General features: G+C 39.3%; 1 protein-coding gene across 1 annotated transcript in view; it reads right to left on the reverse strand.

Annotated features, from left to right (window-relative positions):
- Window positions 1-17779: 17779 nt before the first annotated feature.
- POP4 (POP4 homolog, ribonuclease P/MRP subunit) overlaps window positions 17780-25446 on the reverse strand; it is a 55695-nt gene continuing 48028 nt past the window's right edge. Inside the window, 2 exon segments of the mRNA XM_053719315.1 lie at window positions 17780-17916; window positions 23453-23481. Of these exon segments, the coding sequence (XP_053575290.1) occupies window positions 17780-17916; window positions 23453-23481 (166 nt within the window).

Below are 25446 nucleotides of genomic sequence, written 5' to 3' on the forward strand. Positions count from 1 at the left end.
AGGATCCTGAAGACATCCAGCGCGGAACATCCATCCGGACCGACGACTGAACGACGAATGACTGTTCCTTTAAGGGACGTCATCCAAGATGGCGTCCCTCGAATTCCGATTGGCTGATAGGATTCTATCAGCCAATCGGAATTAAGGTAGGAATTTTCTGATTGGCTGATGGAATCAGCCAATCAGAATCTAGTTCAATCCGATTGGCCGATCCAATCAGCCAATCAGATTGAGCTCGCATTCTATTGGCTGATCGGAACAGCCAATAGAATGCGAGCTCAATCTGATTGGCTGATTGGATCAGCCAATCGGATTGAACTTGATTCTGATTGGCTGATTCCATCAGCCAATCAGAAAATTCCTACCTTAATTCCGATTGGCTGATAGAATCCTATCAGCCAATCGGAATTCGAGGGACGCCATCTTGGATGACGTCCCTTAAAGGAACAGTCATTCGTCGTTCAGTCGTCGGTCCGGATGGATGTTCCGCGCTGGATGTCTTCAGGATCCTGCCGCTTCGCTCCGGATGGAAGAAGATCGAAGATGCCGCTTGGAGAAGATGTTTGCCGGTCCGGATGTCCTCTTCTTGCCGGATAGGAGGAAGACTTTGGAGCCTCTTCTGGACCGGATTATGGATCGCCAACCCCCGCTTGGGTTGGATGAAGATCTTGGAGCCAGGACGGATCGGTGATACCTGGATGGTGAAGACAAGGTAGGAAGATCTTCAGGGGCTTAGTGTTAGGTTTATTTAAGGGGGGTTTGGGTTAGATTAGGGGTATGTGGGTGGTGGGTTGTAATGTTGGGGGGGGGGTATTTTTTTTTTTTTTTTACAGGCAAAAGAGCTGAAATTCTTGGGGCATGCCCCGCAAAGGGCCCTGTTCAGGGCTGGTAAGGTAAAAGAGCTTGTAACTTTTTTAATTTAGAATAGGGTAGGGAATTTTTTATTTTGGGGGGCTTTGTTATTTTATTAGGGGGCTTAGAGTAGGTGTAATTAGTTTAAAATTGTTGTAATATTTTTCTTATGTTTGTAAATATTTTTTTATTTTCTGTAACTTAGTTCTTTTTTATTTTTTGTACTTTAGTTAGTTTATGTAATTGTAGTTATTTGTAGGAATTGTATTTAATTTATTTATTGATAGTGTAGTGTTAGGTTTTATTGTAGGTAATTGTAGGTATTTTATTTAATTAATTTATTGATAGGGTAGTGTTAGGTTTAATTATAACTTAGGTTAGGATTTATTTTACAGGTAAATTTGTTATTATTTTAACTAGGTAACTATTAAATAGTTCTTAACTATTTAATAGCTATTGAACCTGGTTAAAATAATTACAAAGTTGCCTGTAAAATAAATATTAATCCTAAAATAGCTATAATATAATTATAATTTATATTGTAGCTATATTAGGATTTATTTTACAGGTAAGTATTTAGCTTTAAATAGGAATAAGTTATTTAATAAGAGTTAATTTATTTCGTTAGATAAATATATTTAACTTAGGGGGGTGTTAGTGTTAGGGTTAGACTTAGCTTTAGGGGTTAATCCATTTATTAGAATAGCGGTGAGCTCCGATCGGAAGATTAGGGGTTAATAATTGAAGGTAGGTGTCGGCGATGTTAGGGAGGGCAGATTAGGGGTTAATACTATTTATGATAGGGTTAGTGAGGCGGATTAGGGGTTAATAACTTTATTATAGTAGCGCTCAGGTCCGCTCGGCAGATTAGGGGTTAATAAGTGTAGGCAGGTGTCGGCGACGTTGTGGGGGGCAGGTTAGGGGTTAATAAATATAATATAGGGGTCGGCGGTGTTAGGGGTAGCAGATTAGGGGTACATAGGGAGAACGTAGGTTGCGGCGGTTTACGGAGCGGCAGATTAGGGGTTAAAAAAAATATGCAGGGGTCAGCGATAGCGGGGGCGGCAGATTAGGGGTTAATAAGTGTAAGGTTAGGGGTGTTTAGACTCGGGGTACATGTTAGAGTGTTAGGTGCAGACGTAGGAAGTGTTTCCCCATAGGAAACAATGGGGCTGCGTTAGGAGCTGAACGCTGCTTTTTTGCAGGTGTTAGGTTTTTTTTCAGCTCAAACAGCCCCATTGTTTCCTATGGGAGAATCGTGCACGAGCACGTTTTTGAGGCCGGCCGCGTCCGTAAGCAACTCTGGTATCGAGAGTTGCATTTGCGGTAAAAATTCTCTACGCTCCTTTTTTGGAGCCTAACGCAGCATTTGTTTGAACTCTCGATACCAGAGTTAATTTTATGGTGCGGCCAGAAAAAAGCCCGTGGAGCGTTAACAGCCCTTTTACCGCCGAACTCCAAATCTAGGCCTTAGTGTTTGCTTAGTAATGTTGTGTGAATATGAATATAATTCTACAATACTGTTTATTAATTTGTTACTATTGCCAATAGTTTATTAGATCATATTCGGAGTTCAGACCCCTTGGCACTCTTGTTTGGAGTTTAAAGATCCAATACATCTCTCTTTTTCCCAAAATTAGATTCCTGTTCCCACCTCTTAAAGGGGTTTTGATTCTTTCAATGGCTTGCCATCTCAGAGTGGTACTGCTTTTATTGTGTGAATCTTTGAAATGTCTGACCAAGGGGGTAGTTGCCTCTCCCATTTTGATGGTAGACAAATGATTACGTATTCGGACATTAACCTCAGTTGAGGTGAGTCCTACATATTGCAGCTTACATTCCACACAGGATAGAACATATATGACATAGGAGGATGTACAGTTTAGGCAGGAGGTTATTTTAAACACTTCACCTGTGACTTCTGAACGAAATTCATTCGAGATAATGGCTTTGTCACACGGTTTACATCTGGCCCTACCACATCTGTACATCCCTCTATGCCTTAGCCAAGAGCTTTCTTCTGTGCCTGTTATCCTGGGCAATTCAGAGGGTGCCAAATAATTTCCTATAGTTTTGCTTTTCCGATAAGAACATCTGAGGCCCCTATCCACACTGTCTACAAGTCTGTCATCAGCTTTAAGTAGATGGAAGTGTTTATTTATTATACCACAGATGTTCTTATAATCTGTGCTATAATCTGTTACAAATGTAACTTTTCCTTCCTGAGTGGATGGATTGGAGGATCTTAATGATCCCTGTAAAAGTGCCTTCCTATCCAGTCTGTCTACCTGTGACTTCGCTTGCTTGACAGTATATTTGGGATAGCCCCTTTGCAAGAGTCTCTTCTCCAGATCTCTGCTTTGTGCCTGATAAGTGCTCTCATCTGTACAGTTTCTTTTTGTTCTGATGAGTTCACCTTTAGCCACTGCCAGTGGAACTTGCTTAGGATGGCAACTCTTTGCGTGAAGCAAAGTGTTTTTTGTAATCGGTTTCCGATAAGTACTTGTTCTGACTCTGCCATTTTCAGCAACTGTTAGGGTAAGGTCTAGAAAATGTATCTGACTAGTATTTGTCTCATGAGTAAATCTGAGACCTATACTGTTGTTATTCAGTTTGGTCATAAAGTCAGACATTTCATTGTCTGTACCCTGCCAGACAAACAAGAGATCATCTATGTATCGCCTATAAAAGGCGATACATAGTTTATGATCATTTTCTTCTCCATAGATGTGGGACAGCTCCCACCAACCCATAAAAAGGTTGGCGTATGAGGGCGCAAATTTGGCCCCCATTGCTGTCCCACACCTCTGGAGAAAAAAATCCTCATTGAACCTGAAATAATTGTGATTGAGGAGAAAGTTGGTGACTCTCAGAATATACCTGATAAATGTTTCATCAAAATAGGAAAATTCCTCTAGAAAGAAGGTTATAGCTTTTAAGCCTTCTCCATGTGGAATGGAAGAGTACAGAGCCGTGACATCAATTGTCAGCCACTTAAACTGGCTTTCCCAATTGAAGTCTTCCATAAGATTCAGTAAATCTTTCGTATCTCTTATGTGGCTCTGTAAGCGGACCACAAACGGATAGAGGATTGCATCAAGCCATTGTGACAGATGCTCAAGGAGGGACCCTATGCCACTCACAATGGGCCGTCCCTGAACATCCGTCAGGCTCTTATGCACTTTTGGAAGATGGTGGAAGATGGGCACAACAGGATTCTTTACAAAAAGAAAATCATGTGTGTTTAAATTCAGGTGCCCATCCTCCAGACCATCATCCAAAAGTGATCTCAGTTCCTTTTGAAAGGGAACGGTGGGATCCCTTGTAAGTCTCACATAATTGTTAGTATCATTGAGTTGTCGCTCTGCTTCACTAATGTAGGCACTTCTGTCCTGGACTACCACCGACCCCCCTTTATCCGCTGAGCGGATAATGAGGTTTTTGTTTTTCTGTAACTCTAATAGAGCTTGTTTCTCTTTGTGAGACAAATTAGCTTTGTGCTCACCTCTATCCGTCATATGTGACAGTTGTGTGAGATCTTGTTCTATCCTGTTATAGAAAGTTTCCAGGATGGGGCCCCTAGACTGTATGGGATAGAATGTTGATTTATTCCTAAAGCCATTGAAATTCTTAACCGTGTGTGTGGGATTTTCATTTTCTCCTACAGTTGCCAAGTTTTGTAGTGTGATCAGATCACAAGTTTCTGAAAAGTCCAAGAGCTGTGAATTTTCAGGGCCGTGCTGGAATGATGTTATGATCTCAGGGTCCTCAGCCCTCATCTCATTACTCCCCTGAAAGTGTTTTCTGAGGGTGAGATTTCTGATTAGTCTGTTTACATCCAGCATGGTCCTGAAAAGATCAAATGAGCAAGAAGGGGCAAAATTTAAGCCCAGACTGAGTACTTTCAATTGTGTGTGTGTTAAAGTAATTGAGGAGAGATTGATAACATTATACTCTTTTATTGGTATTTCGTTGCTCTGTTTCCTCTTTTGGGATACCTGTTCTGTTTGTGCTGGCCTATTCCAGTTTTGTCCTGGGCTTGGTGAAAAACCTGCTCGAACTCCCTGCGGTCTTCCCCCACATTGGAAATATTGCTAATTATCTGTTGACTGGTACTGCCCACATACTTGGATACTGTGCCACTTTTCTGTGTGCTGTGTGGGTGGGGATTATTTTTTGGATTGCTTTTGCTCTGTTTTGCTTGTATTATCTCTGGGGCACTTTCTTGAAGTGTAACCTGCTTGTGTGTATTTTTTAGTATCCCCTTGGGTGCAATCTCCTGCTCTTCCCCACTTGAGGCTCCCATTTCTCCTCCTGACTCAAATTCACTATCTGTAGTTCTGCCTGGGCCTGTATGAGTACTGTTAGAGTTAGATTTAATCCCTCTCCCTCTTCCTCTGTTCCTGCTCCGTGATCTCCCTCTCCTACTATTAGACCTCCCACCTTGTCTCCTATTGGTGTGACTCCATATATAAACTGATTGTGTATCATAATCAAGTTGATCTCTTTGATACTTTATATGTTTACGGTTGAGGATAATGTTTTTAGACTCTGTGAGTGAGTGCAGATCTTAAAATGCAATCGAATTTGGGATAATCTATCTCCATTCTTTTGCTATTCAATACTTGTTGCAACTCATCTATTTCTTGCCTAATATTTTCAAGCATTTTACTTTTGTAATTAATTATCAAATTCATTAATCTTAGTGAGCATTCTGTTAATACAAAGTTCCATTTGGTAATAAATTCAGAGTCCTGTGTTTCGAATGTTGGAAACTTGCTTATCCTCAAACCCCTTGGTATGATGTTAAGTTTTATGTACTTTTCAAAAGTCCATATATCGAAATGGAGCTTGTGTTCCCTAACAAGTAGTTGCTCCATTCTGTCAAATAATTCACTTAATGAGTATGTGGAAATGTCCAAAGAAAATACTGTATCAAAGTCCTGGTCTCCATATCCCCTCTCAGCAGCCGGTAGTAGGGAATAAAAGTTAACTACGGACCCCTCCATTTTGTAAGTGAGCTCTTAATGTTGTGCTACACAGTAATGCTGCCAGATAGCATTAAATTCAAACAACAAACATCAAAGTAGAAAGTCTGTGTTGCTACAACAAAGGCATAAAATTTAAGTCCAAAAACATATGAACACTTTCTTTATGTGCTTACACTACCGTTCACTCTGAGTATAATGGAAATAATGGTGAGAGTCCATCCACCCTGTGCATTTGTCTGTGGGTCAGGTTGTGCGTTTCAGACTAAGGCTATACATCAGATGCAATATGTGTATAAGTGCTGGGGACCGGGCCCCGTGCAGCCTATGGCCACTTGCAACTCACGATTACTGTCGTGGCCTCTCGGTCTGATGCAGCAGTCCTCCTGCCTCTCTCCTTCGGTCTCCCAACGTGCAGCTCCAGGGCTGTCTGAGACATCTGTAGCGTCGGGAGTCCTCCGTGTCCACGTGGTAGAGTGACGTCAAATCCTTGCGCCGGATGTCTGGTACTGGCGCCGAAGTAGTTCCGTAGTGTAAGCACTGTTGCCTGTATCCTTTAGGAAGAAAGTTGCCGAGCTTGGTGACCCCGGATCCTGGCCATAGATACACAAAAAATGAAGAAAGAATTCGATCCGTAGGATCCGTAGGTCAAATAAGTGAGTTAAAAACAACTTTATTTGTTATCCATTAAAAAAATGGTTAGCACTGATGCACTCAATCAAGCTATGATTACGGCACACAGCCGAAACATGTCAGCTTGAGTACACAGTGCTCTATGTTTCTTTGCTGTAGGACCCCTCCAGGGACTTTTTAATGGATAACAAATAAAGTTGTTTTTAACTCACTTATTTGACCTATGGATCGAATTCTTTCTTCATTTTTTGTGTATCTATGGCCAGGATCCGGGGTCACCAAGCTCGGCAACTTTCTTCCTAAAGGATACAGGCAACAGTGCTTACACTATGGAACTACTTCGGCGCCAGTACCAGACATCCGGCGCAAGGATTTGACGTCACTCTACCACGTGGACACGGAGGACTCCCGACGCTACAGACGTCTCAGACAGCCCTGGAGCTGCACGTTGGGAGACCGAAGGAGAGAGGCAGGAGGACTGCTGCATCAGACCGAGAGGCCACGACAGTAATCGTGAGTTGCAAGTGGCCATAGGCTGCACGGGGCCCGGTCCCCAGCACTTATACACATATTGCATCTGATGTATAGCCTTAGTCTGAAACGCACAACCTGACCCACAGACAAATGCACAGGGTGGATGGACTCTCACCATTATTTCCATTATACTCAGAGTGAACGGTAGTGTAAGCACATAAAGAAAGTGTTCATATGTTTTTGGACTTAAATATTATGCCTTTGTTGTAGCAACACAGACTTTCTACTTTGATGTTTGTTGTTTGAATTTAATGCTATCTGGCAGCATTACTGTGTAGCACAACATTAAGAGCTCACTTACAAAATGGAGGGGTCCGTAGTTAACTTTTATTCCCTACTACCGGCTGCTGAGAGGGGATATGGAGACCAGGACTTTGATACAGTATTTTCTTTGGACATTTCCACATACTCATTAAGTGAATTATTTGACAGAATGGAGCAACTACTTGTTAGGGAACACAAGCTCCATTTCGATATATGGACTTTTGAAAAGTGCATAAAACTTAACATCATACCAAGGGGTTTGAGGATAAGCAAGTTTCCAACATTCGAAACACAGGACTCTGAATTTATTACCAAATGGAACTTTGTATTAACAGGATGCTCACTAAGATTAATGAATTTGATAATTAATTACAAAAGTAAAATGCTTGAAAATATTAGGCAAGAAATAGATGAGTTGCAACAAGTATTGAATAGCAAAAGAATGGAGATAGATTATCCCAAATTCGATTGCATTTTAAGATCTGCACTCACTCACAGAGTCTAAAAACATTATCCTCAACCGTAAACATATAAAGTATCAAAGAGATCAACTTGATTATGATACACCATCAGTTTATATATGGAGTCACACCAATAGGAGACAAGGTGGGAGGTCTAATAGTAGGAGAGGGAGATCACGGAGCAGGAACAGAGGAAGAGGGAGAGGGATTAAATCTAACTCTAACAGTACTCATACAGGCCCAGGCAGAACTACAGATAGTGAATTTGAGTCAGGAGGAGAAATGGGAGCCTCAAGTGGGGAAGAGCAGGAGATTGCACCCAAGGGGATACTAAAAAATACACACAAGCAGGTTACACTTCAAGAAAGTGCCCCAGAGATAATACAAGCAAAACAGAGCAAAAGCAATCCAAAAAATAATCCCCACCCACACAGCACACAGAAAAGTGGCACAGTATCCAAGTATGTGGGCAGTACCAGTCAACAGATAATTAGCAATATTTCCAATGTGGGGGAAGACCGCAGGGAGTTCGAGCAGGTTTTTCACCAAGCCCAGGACAAAACTGGAATAGGCCAGCACAAACAGAACAGGTATCCCAAAAGAGGAAACAGAGCAACGAAATACCAATAAAAGAGTATAATGTTATCAATCTCTCCTCAATTACTTTAACACACACACAATTGAAAGTACTCAGTCTGGGCTTAAATTTTGCCCCTTCTTGCTCATTTGATCTTTTCAGGACCATGCTGGATGTAAACAGACTAATCAGAAATCTCACCCTCAGAAAACACTTTCAGGGGAGTAATGAGATGAGGGCTGAGGACCCTGAGATCATAACATCATTCCAGCACGGCCCTGAAAATTCACAGCTCTTGGACTTTTCAGAAACTTGTGATCTGATCACACTACAAAACTTGGCAACTGTAGGAGAAAATGAAAATCCCACACACACGGTTAAGAATTTCAATGGCTTTAGGAATAAATCAACATTCTATCCCATACAGTCTAGGGGCCCCATCCTGGAAACTTTCTATAACAGGATAGAACAAGATCTCACACAACTGTCACATATGACGGATAGAGGTGAGCACAAAGCTAATTTGTCTCACAAAGAGAAACAAGCTCTATTAGAGTTACAGAAAAACAAAAACCTCATTATCCGCTCAGCGGATAAAGGGGGGTCGGTGGTAGTCCAGGACAGAAGTGCCTACATTAGTGAAGCAGAGCGACAACTCAATGATACTAACAATTATGTGAGACTTACAAGGGATCCCACCGTTCCCTTTCAAAAGGAACTGAGATCACTTTTGGATGATGGTCTGGAGGATGGGCACCTGAATTTAAACACACATGATTTTCTTTTTGTAAAGAATCCTGTTGTGCCCATCTTCCACCATCTTCCGAAAGTGCATAAGAGCCTGACGGATGTTCAGGGACGGCCCATTGTGAGTGGCATAGGGTCCCTCCTTGAACATCTGTCACAATGGCTTGATGCAATCCTCTATCCGTTTGTGGTCCGCTTACAGAGCCACATAAGAGATACGAAAGATTTACTGAATCTTATGGAAGACTTCAATTGGGAAAGCCAGTTTAAGTGGCTGACAATTGATGTCACGGCTCTGTACTCTTCCATTCCACATGGAGAAGGCTTAAAAGCTATAACCTTCTTTCTAGAGGAATTTTCCTATTTTGATGAAACATTTATCAGGTATATTCTGAGAGTCACCAACTTTCTCCTCAATCACAATTATTTCAGGTTCAATGAGGATTTTTTTCTCCAGAGGTGTGGGACAGCAATGGGGGCCAAATTTGCGCCCTCATACGCCAACCTTTTAATGGGTTGGTGGGAGCTGTCCCACATCTATGGAGAAGAAAATGATCATAAACTATGTATCGCCTTTTATAGGCGATACATAGATAATCTCTTGTTTGTCTGGCAGGGCACAGACAATGAAATGTCTGACTTTATGACCAAACTGAATAACAACAGTATAGGTCTCAGATTTACTCATGAGACAAATACTAGTCAGATACATTTTCTAGACCTTACCCTAACAGTTGCTGAAAATGGCAGAGTCAGAACAAGTACTTATCGGAAACCGATTACAAAAAACACTTTGCTTCACGCAAAGAGTTGCCATCCTAAGCAAGTTCCACTGGCAGTGGCTAAAGGTGAACTCATCAGAACAAAAAGAAACTGTACAGATGAGAGCACTTATCAGGCACAAAGCAGAGATCTGGAGAAGAGACTCTTGCAAAGGGGCTATCCAAAATATACTGTCAAGCAAGCGAAGTCACAGGTAGACAGACTGGATAGGAAGGCACTTTTACAGGGATCATTAAGATCCTCCAATCCATCCACTCAGGAAGGAAAAGTTACATTTGTAACAGATTATAGCACAGATTATAAGAACATCTGTGGTATAATAAATAAACACTTCCATCTACTTAAAGCTGATGACAGACTTGTAGACAGTGTGGATAGGGGCCTCAGATGTTCTTATCGGAAAAGCAAAACTATAGGAAATTATTTGGCACCCTCTGAATTGCCCAGGATAGCAGGCACAGAAGAAAGCTCTTGGCTAAGGCATAGAGGGATGTACAGATGTGGTAGGGCCAGATGTAAACCGTGTGACAAAGCCATTATCTTGAATGAATTTCATTCAGAAGTCACAGGTGAAGTGTTTAAAATAACCTCCTGCCTAAACTGTACATCCTCCTATGTCATATATGTTCTATCCTGTGTGGAATGTAAGCTGCAATATGTAGGACTCACCTCAACTGAGGTTAATGTCCGAATACGTAATCATTTGTCTACCATCAAAATGGGAGAGGCAACTACCCCCTTGGTCAGACATTTCAAAGATTCACACAATAAAAGCAGTACCACTCTGAGATGGCAAGCCATTGAAAGAATCAAAACCCCTTTAAGAGGTGGGGACAGGAATCTAATTTTGGGAAAAAGAGAGATGTATTGGATCTTTAAACTCCAAACAAGAGTGCCAAGGGATCTGAACTCCGAATATGATCTAATAAACTATTGGCAATAGTAACAAATTAATAAACAGTATTGTAGAATTATATTCATATTCACACAACATTACTAAGCAAACACTAAGTACCTCAGATTTTCAAATTCCCAAAAATCTCATAACATACTATTGGGAAAAAGCTTTGATTGTTAGACAGAACATTTAGATAAATGTGTAATACATACACTCTTTCGTACCTTAGCAGTAAATAGAATAAATCACTAGAGAAGAAAAAGAAGTGTCTCGGTTATGCACTTACATAATGATATTGATTAGTAAGCATAATGTATAATAAGTCACCAGTCCAGTGAAACTTATCAGAGGTCTTCCAAGTGGATAGATAAAAACTACAACAAGAATTTTATTCACTATAGGTACGGTCCTCAATCAGTTAGTGTTACAACTTAGGTACATAATTAATACACAAAACAGAAATAATGCGCTAAACAGAATGTTTAAAAACAACGCAAAATAGAATACCTAATTTATTTCACCCACTTTAATGATGGTCATATAGTGCATTAGGTCCAAATCTTCAAATAATTTTTCACAGTTTCCCATATCTACACTTACATACAAATGCAAGAATGTAATTTTTCAACAAAAGTTAGTAGTTGGTCAGCAGCATAAAATAATCAGGCAGGGAATAGGTTAACACAGGACTTTAGTTCTAACATTGAAAATGTGTAATCATGTTTTAACCAATCAGAATTAACATTGTCTTTTAAATGGTTAGCACTGATGCACTCAATCAAGCTATGATTACGGCACACAGCCGAAACATGTCAGCTTGAGTACACAGTGCTCTATGTTTCTTTGCTGTAGGACCCCTCCAGGGACTTTTTAATGGATAACAAATAAAGTTGTTTTTAACTCACTTATTTGACCTACGGATCGAATTCTTTCTTCATTTTTTGTGTATATATATATATATATATATATATATATATATATATATATATATACAGGGAGTGCAGAATTATTAGGCAAATGAGTATTTTGACCACATCATCCTCTTTATGCATGTTGTCTTACTCCAAGCTGTATAGGCTCGAAAGCCTACTACCAATTAAGAATATTAGGTGATGTGCATCTCTGTAATGAGAAGGGGTGTGGTCTAATGACATCAACACCCTATATCAGGTGTGCATAATTATTAGGCAACTTCCTTTCCTTTGGCAAAATGGGTCAAAAGAAGGACTTGACAGGCTCAGAAAAGTCAAAAATAGTGAGATATCTTGCAGAGGGATGCAGCACTCTTAAAATTGCAAAGCTTCTGAAGCGTGATCATCGAACAATCAAGCGTTTCATTCAAAATAGTCAACAGGGTCACAAGAAGCGTGTGGAAAAACCAAGGCGCAAAATAACTGTCCATGAACTGAGAAAAGTCAAGCGTGCAGCTGCCAAGATGCCACTTGCCACCAGTTTGGCCATATTTCAGAGCTGCAACATCACTGGAGTGCCCAAAAGCACAAGGTGTGCAATACTCAGAGACATGGCCAAGGTAAGAAAGGCTGAAAGACGACCACCACTGAACAAGACACACAAGCTGAAACGTCAAGACTGGGCCAAGAAATATCTCAAGACTGATTTTTCTAAGGTTTTATGGACTGATGAAATGAGAGTTAATCTTGATGGGCCAGATGGATGGGCCCGTGGCTGGATTGGTAAAGGGCAGAGAGCTCCAGTCCGACTCAGACGTCAGCAAGGTGGAGGTGGAGTACTGGTTTGGGCTGGTATCATCAAAGATGAGCTTGTGGGGCCTTTTCGGGTTGAGGATGGAGTCAAGCTCAACTCCCAGTCCTACTGCCAGTTTCTGGAAGACACCTTCTTCAAGCAGTGGTACAGGAAGAAGTCTGCATCCTTCAAGAAAAACATGATTTTCATGCAGGACAATGCTCCATCACACACGTCCAAGTACTCCACAGCGTGGCTGGCAAGAAAGGGTATAAAAGAAGAAAATCTAATGACATGGCCTCCTTGTTCATCTGAACCCCATTGAGAACCTGTGGTTCATCATCAAATGTGAGATTTACAAGGAGGGAAAACAGTACACCTCTCTGAACAGTGTCTGGGAGGCTGTGGTTGCTGCTGCACGCAATGTTGATGGTGAACAGATCAAAACACTGACAGAATCCATGTATGGCAGGCTTTTGAGTGTCCTTGCAAAGAAAGGTGGCTATATTGGTCACTGATTTGTTTTTGTTTTGTTTTTGAATGTCATAAATGTATATTTGTGAATGTTGAGATGTTATATTGGTTTCACTGGTAAAAATAAATAATTGAAATGGGTATATATTTGTTTTTTGTTAAGTTGCCTAATAATTATGCACAGTAATAGTCACCTGCACACACAGATATCCCCCTAAAATAGCTATAACTAAAAACAAACTAAAAACTACTTCCAAAACTATTCAGCTTTGATATTAATGAGTTTTTTGGGTTCATTGAGAACATGGTTGTTGTTCAATAAAAAAATTAATCCTCAAAAATACAACTTGCCTAATAATTCTGCACTCCCTGTATATATATATATATATATATATATATATATATATATATATATATATATATATATATATATATATAATATATATATATATATACACATACATACAGTCATAAGAAATAATTGCATTCCAAGTTTGTGATGCTCCTACAATTTGTAATTAAACTCACCTGAATCAATTAACAGGTGCTGACAATATAGAAATCACACCAGCAAACAGTTGAAATGGTGAAAAATTGACTCAACCTTTCTGTTGTGTATCTCTGTGTGCCACACTGAGCACGAAAAAGAGAAAGAGCAGCAAAGAATTGTCTGAGGATTTGAGAACAAACATTTTGGAAAAGCATGGACAATCTCAAGGTTACAAGTCAATCTCCAGAGATCTTAATGTTCCTGTGTCCACTGTGCGCAACATTGTCAAGAAGTTTACAGCCCATGGCACTCTAGCTAATCTCCCTGGACATGGATGAAAGAAAAAACTTGATCAAAGATAGCAATAAAGGATTGTTTGAATGGTGCATAAAGAACCTCAATCAACTTCCAGACAAATTCAAGCTGACCTTCAGGCACAGGGTACAAATGTATCAGCTTGCACTATATGTCGCCATCTGAATTAAAAGAAACGCTATGGTAGGAGACCCAGGAGGACCCCACTGCTGACACAGAAACATAAAAACGCCAGATTGGAGTTTGACAAAACTTACCTGAGGAAGCTAAAATCCTTTTGGTAGAATGTGCTGTGGACAGATGAAACAAAATTACAGCTTTTTGGTAAAGCCCATCATTCTACTGTTTTCAGAAAAAGAAATTAGGCTTTTAAAGCAAAGAATACTGAGACCCTAAAGTCAAACATGGTGGAGGTTCACTGATGTTTTGCGGTTGCTTTGCTGCTTCAGGCACTGGATGTCTTGACTGTGTGATGGCATTATGAAATCTGAAGACTACCAAAGAATACTGTTGTGCAATGTAGGGCCCAGTGTCAGAAAGTTGGGTCTACTTTAGAGGTGGACAATCACCCAAAGCACACATCAAAAATCACCCAGAAATGGTTTAAGACAAAGTACTAAACTGGCCAGCAATGAGTCCAGATCTCAATCCCATAGAGCACCTGTGGAGAGATCTCTAAACAGCAGTTGTGAAAAGGAACCATTCCAATCTGAGAGCTAGAGCAGTTGGCAAAAGAAAAGTGGTCCAAAATTCCAGTAGAGAGGTGTAAGAAACTCATTAATGGTTACAGGAAGCAACTGATTTCAGTTATTTTTTCCAAGGGGTGTGCTACCAAATATTAAAGGGACAGTATACTATAAAATAGTTTTTCCCTTAATGCGTTTCAAATAACTTTTTTATCAGATGAAGAGTATAAAATGCATCAGATTTGCTTGTTTAAGGCTTATTTGTGTATATGAATGAGATGATTTTGTGTTTTGAAGCCAACACCTTATAAAATGGGTTGAGCTTGTGGGTATAATCAGATCTCATTACTTTATCACATTGTGCACATAACATACTTCTTTATCTTATATCTGTCTATAAACTAATCACCAATACTTGGAGAGAACAATGGAAAATTAACATTTTACTACCTTATCTTTTCTATAACCCACTGGGAGTGTAATATTTTTTCTACTGGCTGTGTTAACACAGCTTGGCCTCAAGGCCAAAAACTTTCATGGGTGGGGATACCACAGGCTAAATAAACTATTTCAAATGCCATTATAAGGTTAATGGAAATACTTGTAAACAATTTAATACACTCCAGCAGGTAAAGTGGATCATTGGGAACACATTAAAGGGGAGAAAATTTTTGAGTAAACTGTCCCTTTAAATTAAGGGTGCCTATAATTTTGTCTAGTCCATTTTTGGAATTTTGCGTATAATGTGTCAGATTTGGCTTTTTTTTCTCCACACTTTTGTGTTATACCAACACAAACAAAAGAAATAAACATGAGAATGCCTAAACATTTGTCAGTGCAACAATTTTCTGGGAGAAGTGGTGCATTATCTAACAGAAATGCAGGGGTGCCAATATTTTTGGCCATTACTGTATTACATATACACACAGGGGGCTTAAAATTTAAAGTCCAAAACTACTAGCCAGGACAAAATGTTATTTGCCACTTTTAATCCCACCCACTCCACACCCACTATTTAACCCCCTCTTTGCATATGTTTAGCCATTGTGAAACATTTTGTAATATTATTTTTATTTTATACCATAATAAACTAAATAATGCTACATACATTAATAAATAAACAAAAATAAATTCTTAGCAGTTCGAACATCAACTAGAGGTTCTGGGGAAGGCCACAGCTCGATAGAAAAAGGAAGTTGCTGAACTGAGAGAATGTGGAGAGTGCTGATAGTCATGGAAGATCATAGCAGACCTGAAGATTTTTTTTTTAAAATAATAACCATCTCTCCTTTCTCGCTCTTAACTATCTTTCTCGACTCTCTCCTCTCTGCGATCTCACTTTTTACCCTCTCCCTTCTATATCATCAGGCAATGAGGCCGATTTATCAAAGGTCTTGCGGACCCGATCCGACAGTGCGGATCAGGTCTGCAAGACCTCGCTGAATGCGGAGAGCAATACGCTCTCCGTATTCAGCATTGCACCAGCAGCTCACAAGAGCTGCTGGTTCAACTCCGCCCCTTGCAGACTCGCGGCCAATCAGCAGGAGGTTGTCAATCAACCAGATCGTACACGATCAGGTTGAATTGTGGCGATTCCTGTCCGCCTTATCAGAGCAGGCGGACAGGGTTATGGAGCAGCGGTCTTTAGACCGCTGCTTCATAACTGCTGTTTCTGCCGAGCCTGCAGGCTCGCCAGAAACACGGGCCATCAAGCTCCATTTGGAGCTTGATAGGTAGGCCCCAATATCTTCTCTTTAACCCCTCTCATATCTCTTCACTCTTTGTTTCTCCATCGTCTCTTAACGCTACCTTCTCCACTTTCACTTTTCCTCTCCGTGTTTGGTTACTAGATTTAACTTGCCAGTAATGGTTTGTGGTAAATTTGGCCTCTCAGCCATTAATTCCATGTTATTGGGACAACAGTATATCACCTGGTGAAGACGTGGGCCCAGCCAGGAAAACTGCTTGCTGTGTGTTACGTGTACTATGAATCATTTCCTTCATATTAAATAAAACAGCACTTTAACTTTCATTACTTTTTGTAAGCTGATTTCTAAAAGGTTGAAACACAGATGTAAAAGGGCTTTCAACTCTTACTGTTCTACATAACAATGCATCATTTTAAACATTTAATATTTATGTGTAGGACCTTAGCTTCAACAGTTAGTATTAGGTTATGGCAGTTTAGGGGTCAATATTAAATGATACTCATAGTCATGTACAATGCATATTGTTTAAAGTATTGTATATATCTGCAGAGTATTTAATGTTTCTTTCTTTTATTTTAAACATAAACATATATATATATATATATATATATATATATATATATATATAAATTTATGTTAATAATTATAAACACAGCAAGCAACAATAAATCCCTTTTAAGATATATACAACACTTTAAAGAATCTACATTGTGCATGACAATGCATATTATGTCAAGTCAAGGAGATATGGTAAACGTCGGAGGGCCGGCAAAACCTCATCGGCCTAGCAGGGGTCCTGGAACTAAATGCCAGACCAGAATTGTACCCTGGTCCGGCACTTTTTGAAAGGGGTACAGATTGAGCAGGGTGCAGGGGATCAAGTAGCCCTTTTACTATGTTGTCAGCAATTTAATGTGTCACCTGGGGATACCACTTGTTTGGGGTGCTACCTTCTGGGATTCTTCAATTCCGGTCCCCCAAAATAGCAGCTTTAAAAAAAAAAAAAAAAAAGATAAACGTATCATTTAAAATGTGTTTTTTCTAATGTAGAAAAATAAAGTAAGACAAATATGTATACATTTCTCAATCATTTTAATACCAAACCTCATCACTGCACACAAACAAAAAACATCAAACACAACACATGACTATCAGAGGCAAAAAGTCTTAGACATCTCGTTCCACTAGATATGGCTTATTTAACGAGTACTAACATTTTAAGCAGTAAACAACAATCAAGAAAATTAATGTGAAGGCTTCCGCCATTAACTGTCATTTTAGATATGTTGTTGTCTTGTCACTCTCATTTGATCAGTATTTTTCAGCCCTTTTAAACATTTTTACTCCTTGCAATCTTGTTATAACATTGAAAATTCTTATATTCCAAACATTTTAAGGACATCATAAAGTATGGCAGCAGTTTAATGGCACAGGATATTATGTGTCATCTAAGAGAAATAAAAATGTTTTACTTTCATGGGAGTTATTAGATGTAAGGGAGCTTCATCATTACTCAATTTCAGCAGCCCTTGAAACTACTCCAAAACCAGAAATATAGTGCTTTACTGTTTGGGAACTTAGTGCTTTTTCTCTGAGGTTTTCACATATCTCCATAAAAGAAGTCAGTAATGTGTCAGAACATTCTCTGTACTTTACAACAATGGTTACAAGTCTATGCTGCCTTTGCCTTTAAATATCTTGGCAGAACGCTAGCTGGATCTTATTTGAAGCTTGCTACTATCGATGTGTTAAATAAATCCGTCAATTTCCAGGGTAAAGACGCAGTTTAACTTGGGAATAACTGTTAGGCAAAAATAGAAAAGTAAAACATAAATTAGATGGAAATGTTTCCTACTTAAATTGTCTTTAGACAACTTTACAAATTGCTTTGATCTTTTGATAAATGCTCATTTATGACCAGTAGCAATGCGGCATTAAGTTTTTCACAGTGCAATGCTTTCTTGTGCACCCTGGTAAAGCAAAATCCTTTAAAATCAAGGTCAAATTAGTTAGCGGTGCCTACTGCAATCTCTATTGTAACAATTTAACATTACCGTTCAAATTGCAGAAACATGAAAATCAAAAATGTCTTAACATACATTAAAAAATAGGCTTAACAAATATAATTGATGTAATAAATATTTAGTTATTTGAAAACTAGCAAAGTCACATTGTATTATACTTATGCTTTGTACTTATGCACTTTTTTCTGTTAACACTAACATCAGTTCTACGATAGTATGTTAATTTATTACCAAGTAATATGTCCCTTTAATGCTAAAGTTTAAATCTTATCTCGGATGTAAAAACTCCATAAATTCTTGGTTTAAACATTCAATTAACTAATTTTTGTCGGGGAGGGAGGGAAGGGTAGGAAGGGTGGAGAGCAATTTAATTTTTGAATTTCCATCAAGCTAGTAATTAAACCAGGAATTTCCTGTTTGACTTCTGAATGAAAACTTAAAGAAACATTCTAAGAAAAACTAACATACACAGCAATGCATTTTTAATGTGAATAGGAGCTTTATATATACATTTCCCTTAATAAATTACTGATAACATTCACTGCGTATGTCACCTGGGTAACTGATTTCTAATAGGCCCCAAGTAATTGGATTCCTCAATCTCATCAACCAGTGTTGATTGTGACGGACCCCGGATACCCTGACTGGGTATCTTCGCCAATAGGTCCTGCTTCCTCCCCGGAGCCTGCAGCTGTAGAGCTGGAAATTGATTACAGCCAGAGCCCACCCAAATAACCAGACAAGACCAGTATTCAGCTTATATACACATTCAGAGCCTTATACGACCCCAAGATCTCCCGCCATTCTCGCCCCTCCAGACAGTCCGACACCTCCATAGGAGCCACAGTCCCATAGAGTCCCCACAGTAACTAGGTTGATCCCGGGGGAGTGGCGGCACTTCCAAGGTGTCATTGGAAAGCTCTTGGTCTCCAGATGCCATAGTCCAAAGTTGCATGATCCGTTACTGGGGACCGAAGTTGCAGCCTTGTAAAGATATGGAGGTGGGGGTATCCAAAACCCCCCAATTCCCGAGTGAGCTCCCCCTCTGCAATCACCCCAGCCCTTGTCCACCAGAGGCACAACAAATCCTCAAAAGAGCGGAGCTCTTGACAAAGGGCCTCTGGAGCGACCTGGGGTAAAGTTTAGCGGGCGCCCAGGGTAATCTGGCTGGCCAGTAGTTCCAGGAGCCCGGCCAGTCGGAGAGGGGTCAGGCGGCAAGGGGTCAGCTCTTCTATGAGGAAGTACAAACAGAAAAACATGACACAGGAAGGGTTTGGGAGATCCCATAAGCCCTGAAAGGGCCCAAACTGGTGTAATTAGCAGTGAGACAGGTAGAAGGGGGGGGTAGCTTTGACAGTCTGGTATCCTTGACAGTGACATGTACTGCATCAGTCCTGACACTCTAAGTAAGTGTTATAGCTTAATGTAAGTGCATATGACCAACAGTTGAATAAACCGGAGGTCACTTACACAGTTATAACTTTTCCAAATATATGTAAATTACAAAATATTACAAAATGCCTACAAAAAAATAGAAATGCACTGATGTGTTTTCAGATTTGACTAAAATGCCCCTTTAACCCTTTAATTGCTGAGCCAAATCCATGTATTTCAATGACAGTACATAATATATTCCGGCAAGAACTTATTGCACATTTGTCAGTGGCCAACCCAGACAAAAATAGTCCTCCAGATTAAATATGTGCTTGATATAATGTCTTTGGTGTGATCCAGGCACAACAAATATTCATTAGTAGTTTCTGGTAAAACAATGTATAGCGTAACCCTGTTAGAGTATTATTTGTGTTGGAGCCTTACATATCATTTAGCTCTCAAGTAGATTACCACAATGTAAGAAATGACTTTCAAGTATAAGCGGTTATAACTCCCCATCAGTAGCCTTCAAACTCCGGTGGGTATTCGATAAAGTTACTCACTTGTGGTGAACGTGCTATTTTCCTCATACACTGCCTTGTGTCACAGTCCATTTGAATGTCGTAATGGCTGTAAAGCACCCTAGGAAGACAAGCTGTGTGGTGACATCACCAGAAATGGACAGGAGTAGCCTCCGTTCCAAATTAGATGCAAAGAGAAAAAAGTCCAAGGACGTCAGAAGGAAAGTAAAACTTGACTTTTATTCAATATTCATTAAAACAATGGTAATGCCAAAGACAGAGCAGTCACTAGTGCCAGCAAATCCTAGAAGCAGACCAACAGCCTACGCGTTTTGTGCGGCACTTGGCACTTCATCAGGGCTGACTGCTCTATCTTTGGCGTTATCATTGTTTTAATGAATATTGAATAAAAGTCAAGTTTTACTTTCCTTCTGACGTCCTTCGACTTTTTTCTCTTTATATTTGCCATTGTTGTGTAAATCATCTTTAAGGTACCAGAATACTCATCTGAAAGAAGAAAATTATCTCTTCCGAATAATAAGCTTGATATCCCTCTATTTACCCACCATGACTGTTCTTTCTGAGGATCTGTCAGATAATTACTAATGTCACAGTAGTTACCTGATAGCCAAATTAACATTAACTCCTTAGTTGAAAGAGGAGACTCTTCTCTTCCAAAACAGAGGTCAACTGCCTCATGTTGTTACTTACCTAGGGTGCTTTAGTCTCTTTTTGAGCCAGTAACAAATCTAAAAATCCCTTCTATAGCAATTAGCTGCAACATAGAAGCACAAGACCTTTAAACTAAAATATTGAATCCCCTCTTTCATATTAAGCATGTATATTGTCTAGAGGGGAAGATGCTCCTCTCTCAAATTTCTATATAATAGTCTCACACTCCTCTGTGCAGTTGAAGAGAAAAAAAATGATAATTATTTTTTTTTTAACATCGTATTCTTTTATTGAGATTTTTAGCAACAACAGTTCAACGAACATGTTCGTTCACAGTAACATTAGGATACAAGTATGAACGTCTTAAATAGACCATACTAAGTAATAAGCACAAAAAAAACCCAATGTGGTCTGCATATTAGAAGCACAATAAAATGCCTACATAACTGCTAACGTAATGAACCTATGTAAATGAAACCTCCATTTTCTATATATTCTCCTTATATGTACCTCAAATAAACTGATACATCAAAGGAAGGAGATTTAGAATAATAAATAGCAACGATACAGGTGTGTTGAAGTGTATATTAGGATGGGTCCACCTGTGAACCCTAGCATATAATTATAGTATGAAAACATAATTTCCTTGACAATTAAAAATAGTGTACAACTTGTGATGGAATAGTATCATAGTTAAAGGGTCAGTAAACACACGTCTTTATTTTTTAATAAAAAATTCTAGGTCTTATATTTTAAACCCTGCCCTCTATGACACAATCTAATGTTATTTTTTTTATACGCCCCTGATACGCCCCCTGACCATGCTAATGAGCTAGCTCACTAAAATAAAGAAAAACATCTAGTGAAATGAATTACAATAAAACCAGTCATTCAGTTTAGAAGTGATTTTAATTTGTAAACAAAAATTACCAATATTACGGCTAGATTTAGAGTTCTGCGGCCAAAGGGGTGCGTTAGCTACGCGTGCTTTTTTTCCCCCGCACCTTTTAAATACCGCTGGTATTTAGAGTTCACAGAATGGCTGCGTTAGGCTCCAAAAAGGGAGCGTATAGCATAATTTACCGCCACTGCAACTCTCAATACCAGCGGTGCTTACGGACGCGGCCAGCTTCAAAAACGTGCTCGTGCACGATTCCCCTATAGAACACAATAGGGCTATTTGAGCTGAAAAAAAACCTAACACCTGCAAAAAAGCAGCGTTAGGGGTTAATAAATATAATATAGGGGTCGGCAGTGTTAGGGGCAGCAGATTAGGGGTTCATAGGGATAACGTAGGTGGCAGCGGCGTGCGGTCGGCAGATTAGGGGTTAAAAAATTTTAATAGAGTGGCGGCGATGTGGGAGGACCTCGGTTTAGGGGTACATAGGTAGTTTATGGGTGTTAGTGTACTTTAGAGCACAGTAGTTAAGAGCTTTATGAACCGGCGTTAGCCCAGAAAGCTCTTAACTACTGACATTTTTCTGTGGCTGGAGTTTTGTCGTTAGATTTCTAACGCTCACTTCAGCCACGACTCTAAATACCGGCGTTAGAAAGATCCCATTGAAAAGATAGGATACGCAAATGGCGTAGGGGGATCTGCGGTATGGAAAAGTCGCGGCTGTAAAGTGAGCGTTAGACCCTTTCCTGACTGACTCCAAATACCAGAGGGCGGTAAAAACCAGCGTTAGGAGCCTCTAACGTTGGTTTTCACAGCAACCGCCCAACTCTAAATCTAGCCGTTAGAGAATTAGATTAAAAAAAGTAATGCAAATGTTAATATCGTTAAGTAGCCAGCACATTGCCAAAGCGGCAATCCCTTGTTTACCTCACTGATAGTTTGACAGCTGAGGGAAGAAGAAACTAAGTGTGCATGCGTAGAATCAGGAAGAAAAAAATCTAAGAACATCGGAGCACGCTCAGTAGACTGCAATGGTGCGATCGGTACCGCAATGATAGGCGCAGCAGTCAAAAGGTAAAAATCCAAAATTGGTAAAGAAAATCAGTGCGTGGGCTGCCTTGATTAAAAAAATAATAATTATGAGGGTAAATTATGCATTACATAAAAACTTTGGGAAAAAAGCGGTTTTATTAATATTCTTTAGAATAAAAATGTTGATATTTACTGTCCCTTTAACGAAGCATGCAAATAGAAACCTAAGTGGTCAGACATTATAGTCATCATGAAAGATCGGATTATGATGTTAATTACAGTTTTTGAGGTAGTCCAGATGTGCATTGAATGAGCAGGCTCTGTGATAAAATTTTAGGGGCATCTTATTCCAACTAGGCAAATGTCTTAAGAATATATGGCAAAGCGTCACAAAGGTTAGTAACTGCCTCACTATTTGCCCATTTTTAAGTATTTTAACCTATGCCAACTTTGGGTAATCAGAACTGGGGGAACTTCCAGATCTGCTTTGTGCATCTGGTGAATGTGAGGACTGTGATGAGACATGGGTAACGTCTACACCGACTCTGATAGCTTGAGCATGTGCAGTGTGTGATGTAGTATAATGTGGTTCAAAAACATCTGGCCACTGCTGTATCTCTGGTGCAAGGCCTTTGATATTCAATAGCTCAGAAAAAAGAAAGATTGTGGGAGGCGCCCAAGGCAGTCTGTTCACTATGAAAGGGTTCACTATACCAATGTGTTAATTTATATGCAAGAAAGTTCAGATTCTACTCAATGTTAAATAATTTATTGTACACAACGTTAATAAATACAATATTATGAGTTAAAAAACACAATTTATTTTCCTAATCTTATTTAAAAATGTATCGACACCGGTGTCATAATCTCTCTATTCACTATAAAAGGTAAACAAATTAAAATATTTATATATTTGATATAGTACTTCACATGAATATAGAACTGAATCCCTCTCTAGTAAATGATACAATATGTGGCAGTATTTGACTTCAATGTATTTGTAAGGCGTGGTTATTTTACAAGCTGTAGTGAACTGTTCTCTGGCAATACACTAGAGGAAGCTTCTATTCATTTTTTGTGTGATTTTCTCTCTATTTCATTCTATATTTTTCACCTGCAATTTGGGGAAGTGAAAGTGTTAACTTTACTCCATTTTTGCTGCTTTTGGTAAGATAAGTAAGGATAACTAGTACTAACAAGGCTACAGACTGTTAGTCTGAGGATTTAACAACAAGCTAGCAGACTGCTGCTCTCAGGATTTAAGCTTCTCTTCACTGATGTGATAACCAGCCTGTGCAACAGAAGCAGATGTACAGGTGAGCGGTAGGAGTAATCAGGAGTGTGCGCACACAGCAAGAATAAATCATCAGCTGTTTTTTGGCGGAGAGAAAATTCGGGGTAATTGGAACCACCGACATCAGCTTGTGCATAGCCATCTGAACAGTGGTCAGAAACCGAAAGGAATCAAGTGGACTAAGCGGTGAGACACAGAGCTGTCAGACCTAACTAAAAAGAACCGCTGATACAAGTAAGAGGAATCGGAGGACCTGTCAGAGGGAGGAGGTAAGGATTTGAGCATATGTAAAGATTTATATAAATCTGTACAAAGTATATTCAAAGAGTATCCCTTGAAAAAATGTGTGCATAGTGTGAACTAAAAATATCACGTAAAGTGTTACAAATACATTGAAGTCAAATACTGCCACATATTGTATCATTTACTAGAGAGGGATTCAGTTCTATATTCATGTGACGTACTATATCAAATATATAAATATTTTAATTTGTTTACCTTTTATAGTGAATAGAGAGATTATGACACCAGTGTCGATACATTTTTAAATAAGATTAGGAAGATAAATTGTGTTTTTTATCTCATAATATTGTATTTATTAATGTTGTGTACAATAAATTATTTAACATTGAGTAGAATTTGAACTTTCTTGCATATAAATTAACCCATTAGTTAACTCGTTTTTTTAAAACGGTGATCATAGTGAACAGACTGCCTTGGGCGCCTCCCACAATCTTTCTTTTTTCTGAGCTGTTGGTCATCTTGGGTTGCACCCTGTGAGAGGTGGAGCTGCTGGGAACGCAAGTGCTGTTTGACTAAGTTTTTAAACAATCCTTACTTACGTAAAGGGCCACTAAACCCAAAATCTTTCTTTTATGATTCAGATAAAAAATAGAAATTTAAACAACATTACAATTTACTTCCATTATTTATTTTGCTTCATTTTTTAAATATCCTTATTTGAAGAAAAAGCAATGCACATGGTGAGCCAATCACATGATGCTTCTATGTGCAGCAACCAATCAGCAGCTATTGAGCATATCTAGATATGCTTTTCATCAAAGAATATCAAGAGAATAAAACAAATTAGATAATATAAGTAAATTAGAAAGATGTTTAAAATTGCATTCTCTTTGTAAATCATAAAAGAAAAAATGTGGGTGGCATGTCCCTTTAACTTTGATATTCAATGCTAGAGTCCCATTTTTGCACCCTGTGCATGTAATCACCTCCTCCTGCTGATTGAGCTATCTGCTTTGCTCTCTGAAGGATCGGCCGCTTCATTCTCGGCTGGGGCGGGAATCAAGGGTAGGTGCTAGAGTCTAGTAATCCAGCAAGGGTTGACACAATAAGGTTAGGACTCGAGATCAGTAGAGGGATAATGCTGCGGGCATGGAGCCTTCTTGCCTCTGCTGCAAAAGATTCGTAGTAGGATTCTTCAGCATGTGGCATTCTCAGCGCCATTATAAGACTATTGCACCCAGTATGAATCTTTCTTCCAAGTTTCTCAAGCAAG

Source organism: Bombina bombina, chromosome 1, assembly GCF_027579735.1.
Source record: "Bombina bombina isolate aBomBom1 chromosome 1, aBomBom1.pri, whole genome shotgun sequence".
Classification (NCBI taxonomy): domain Eukaryota; kingdom Metazoa; phylum Chordata; class Amphibia; order Anura; family Bombinatoridae; genus Bombina; species Bombina bombina.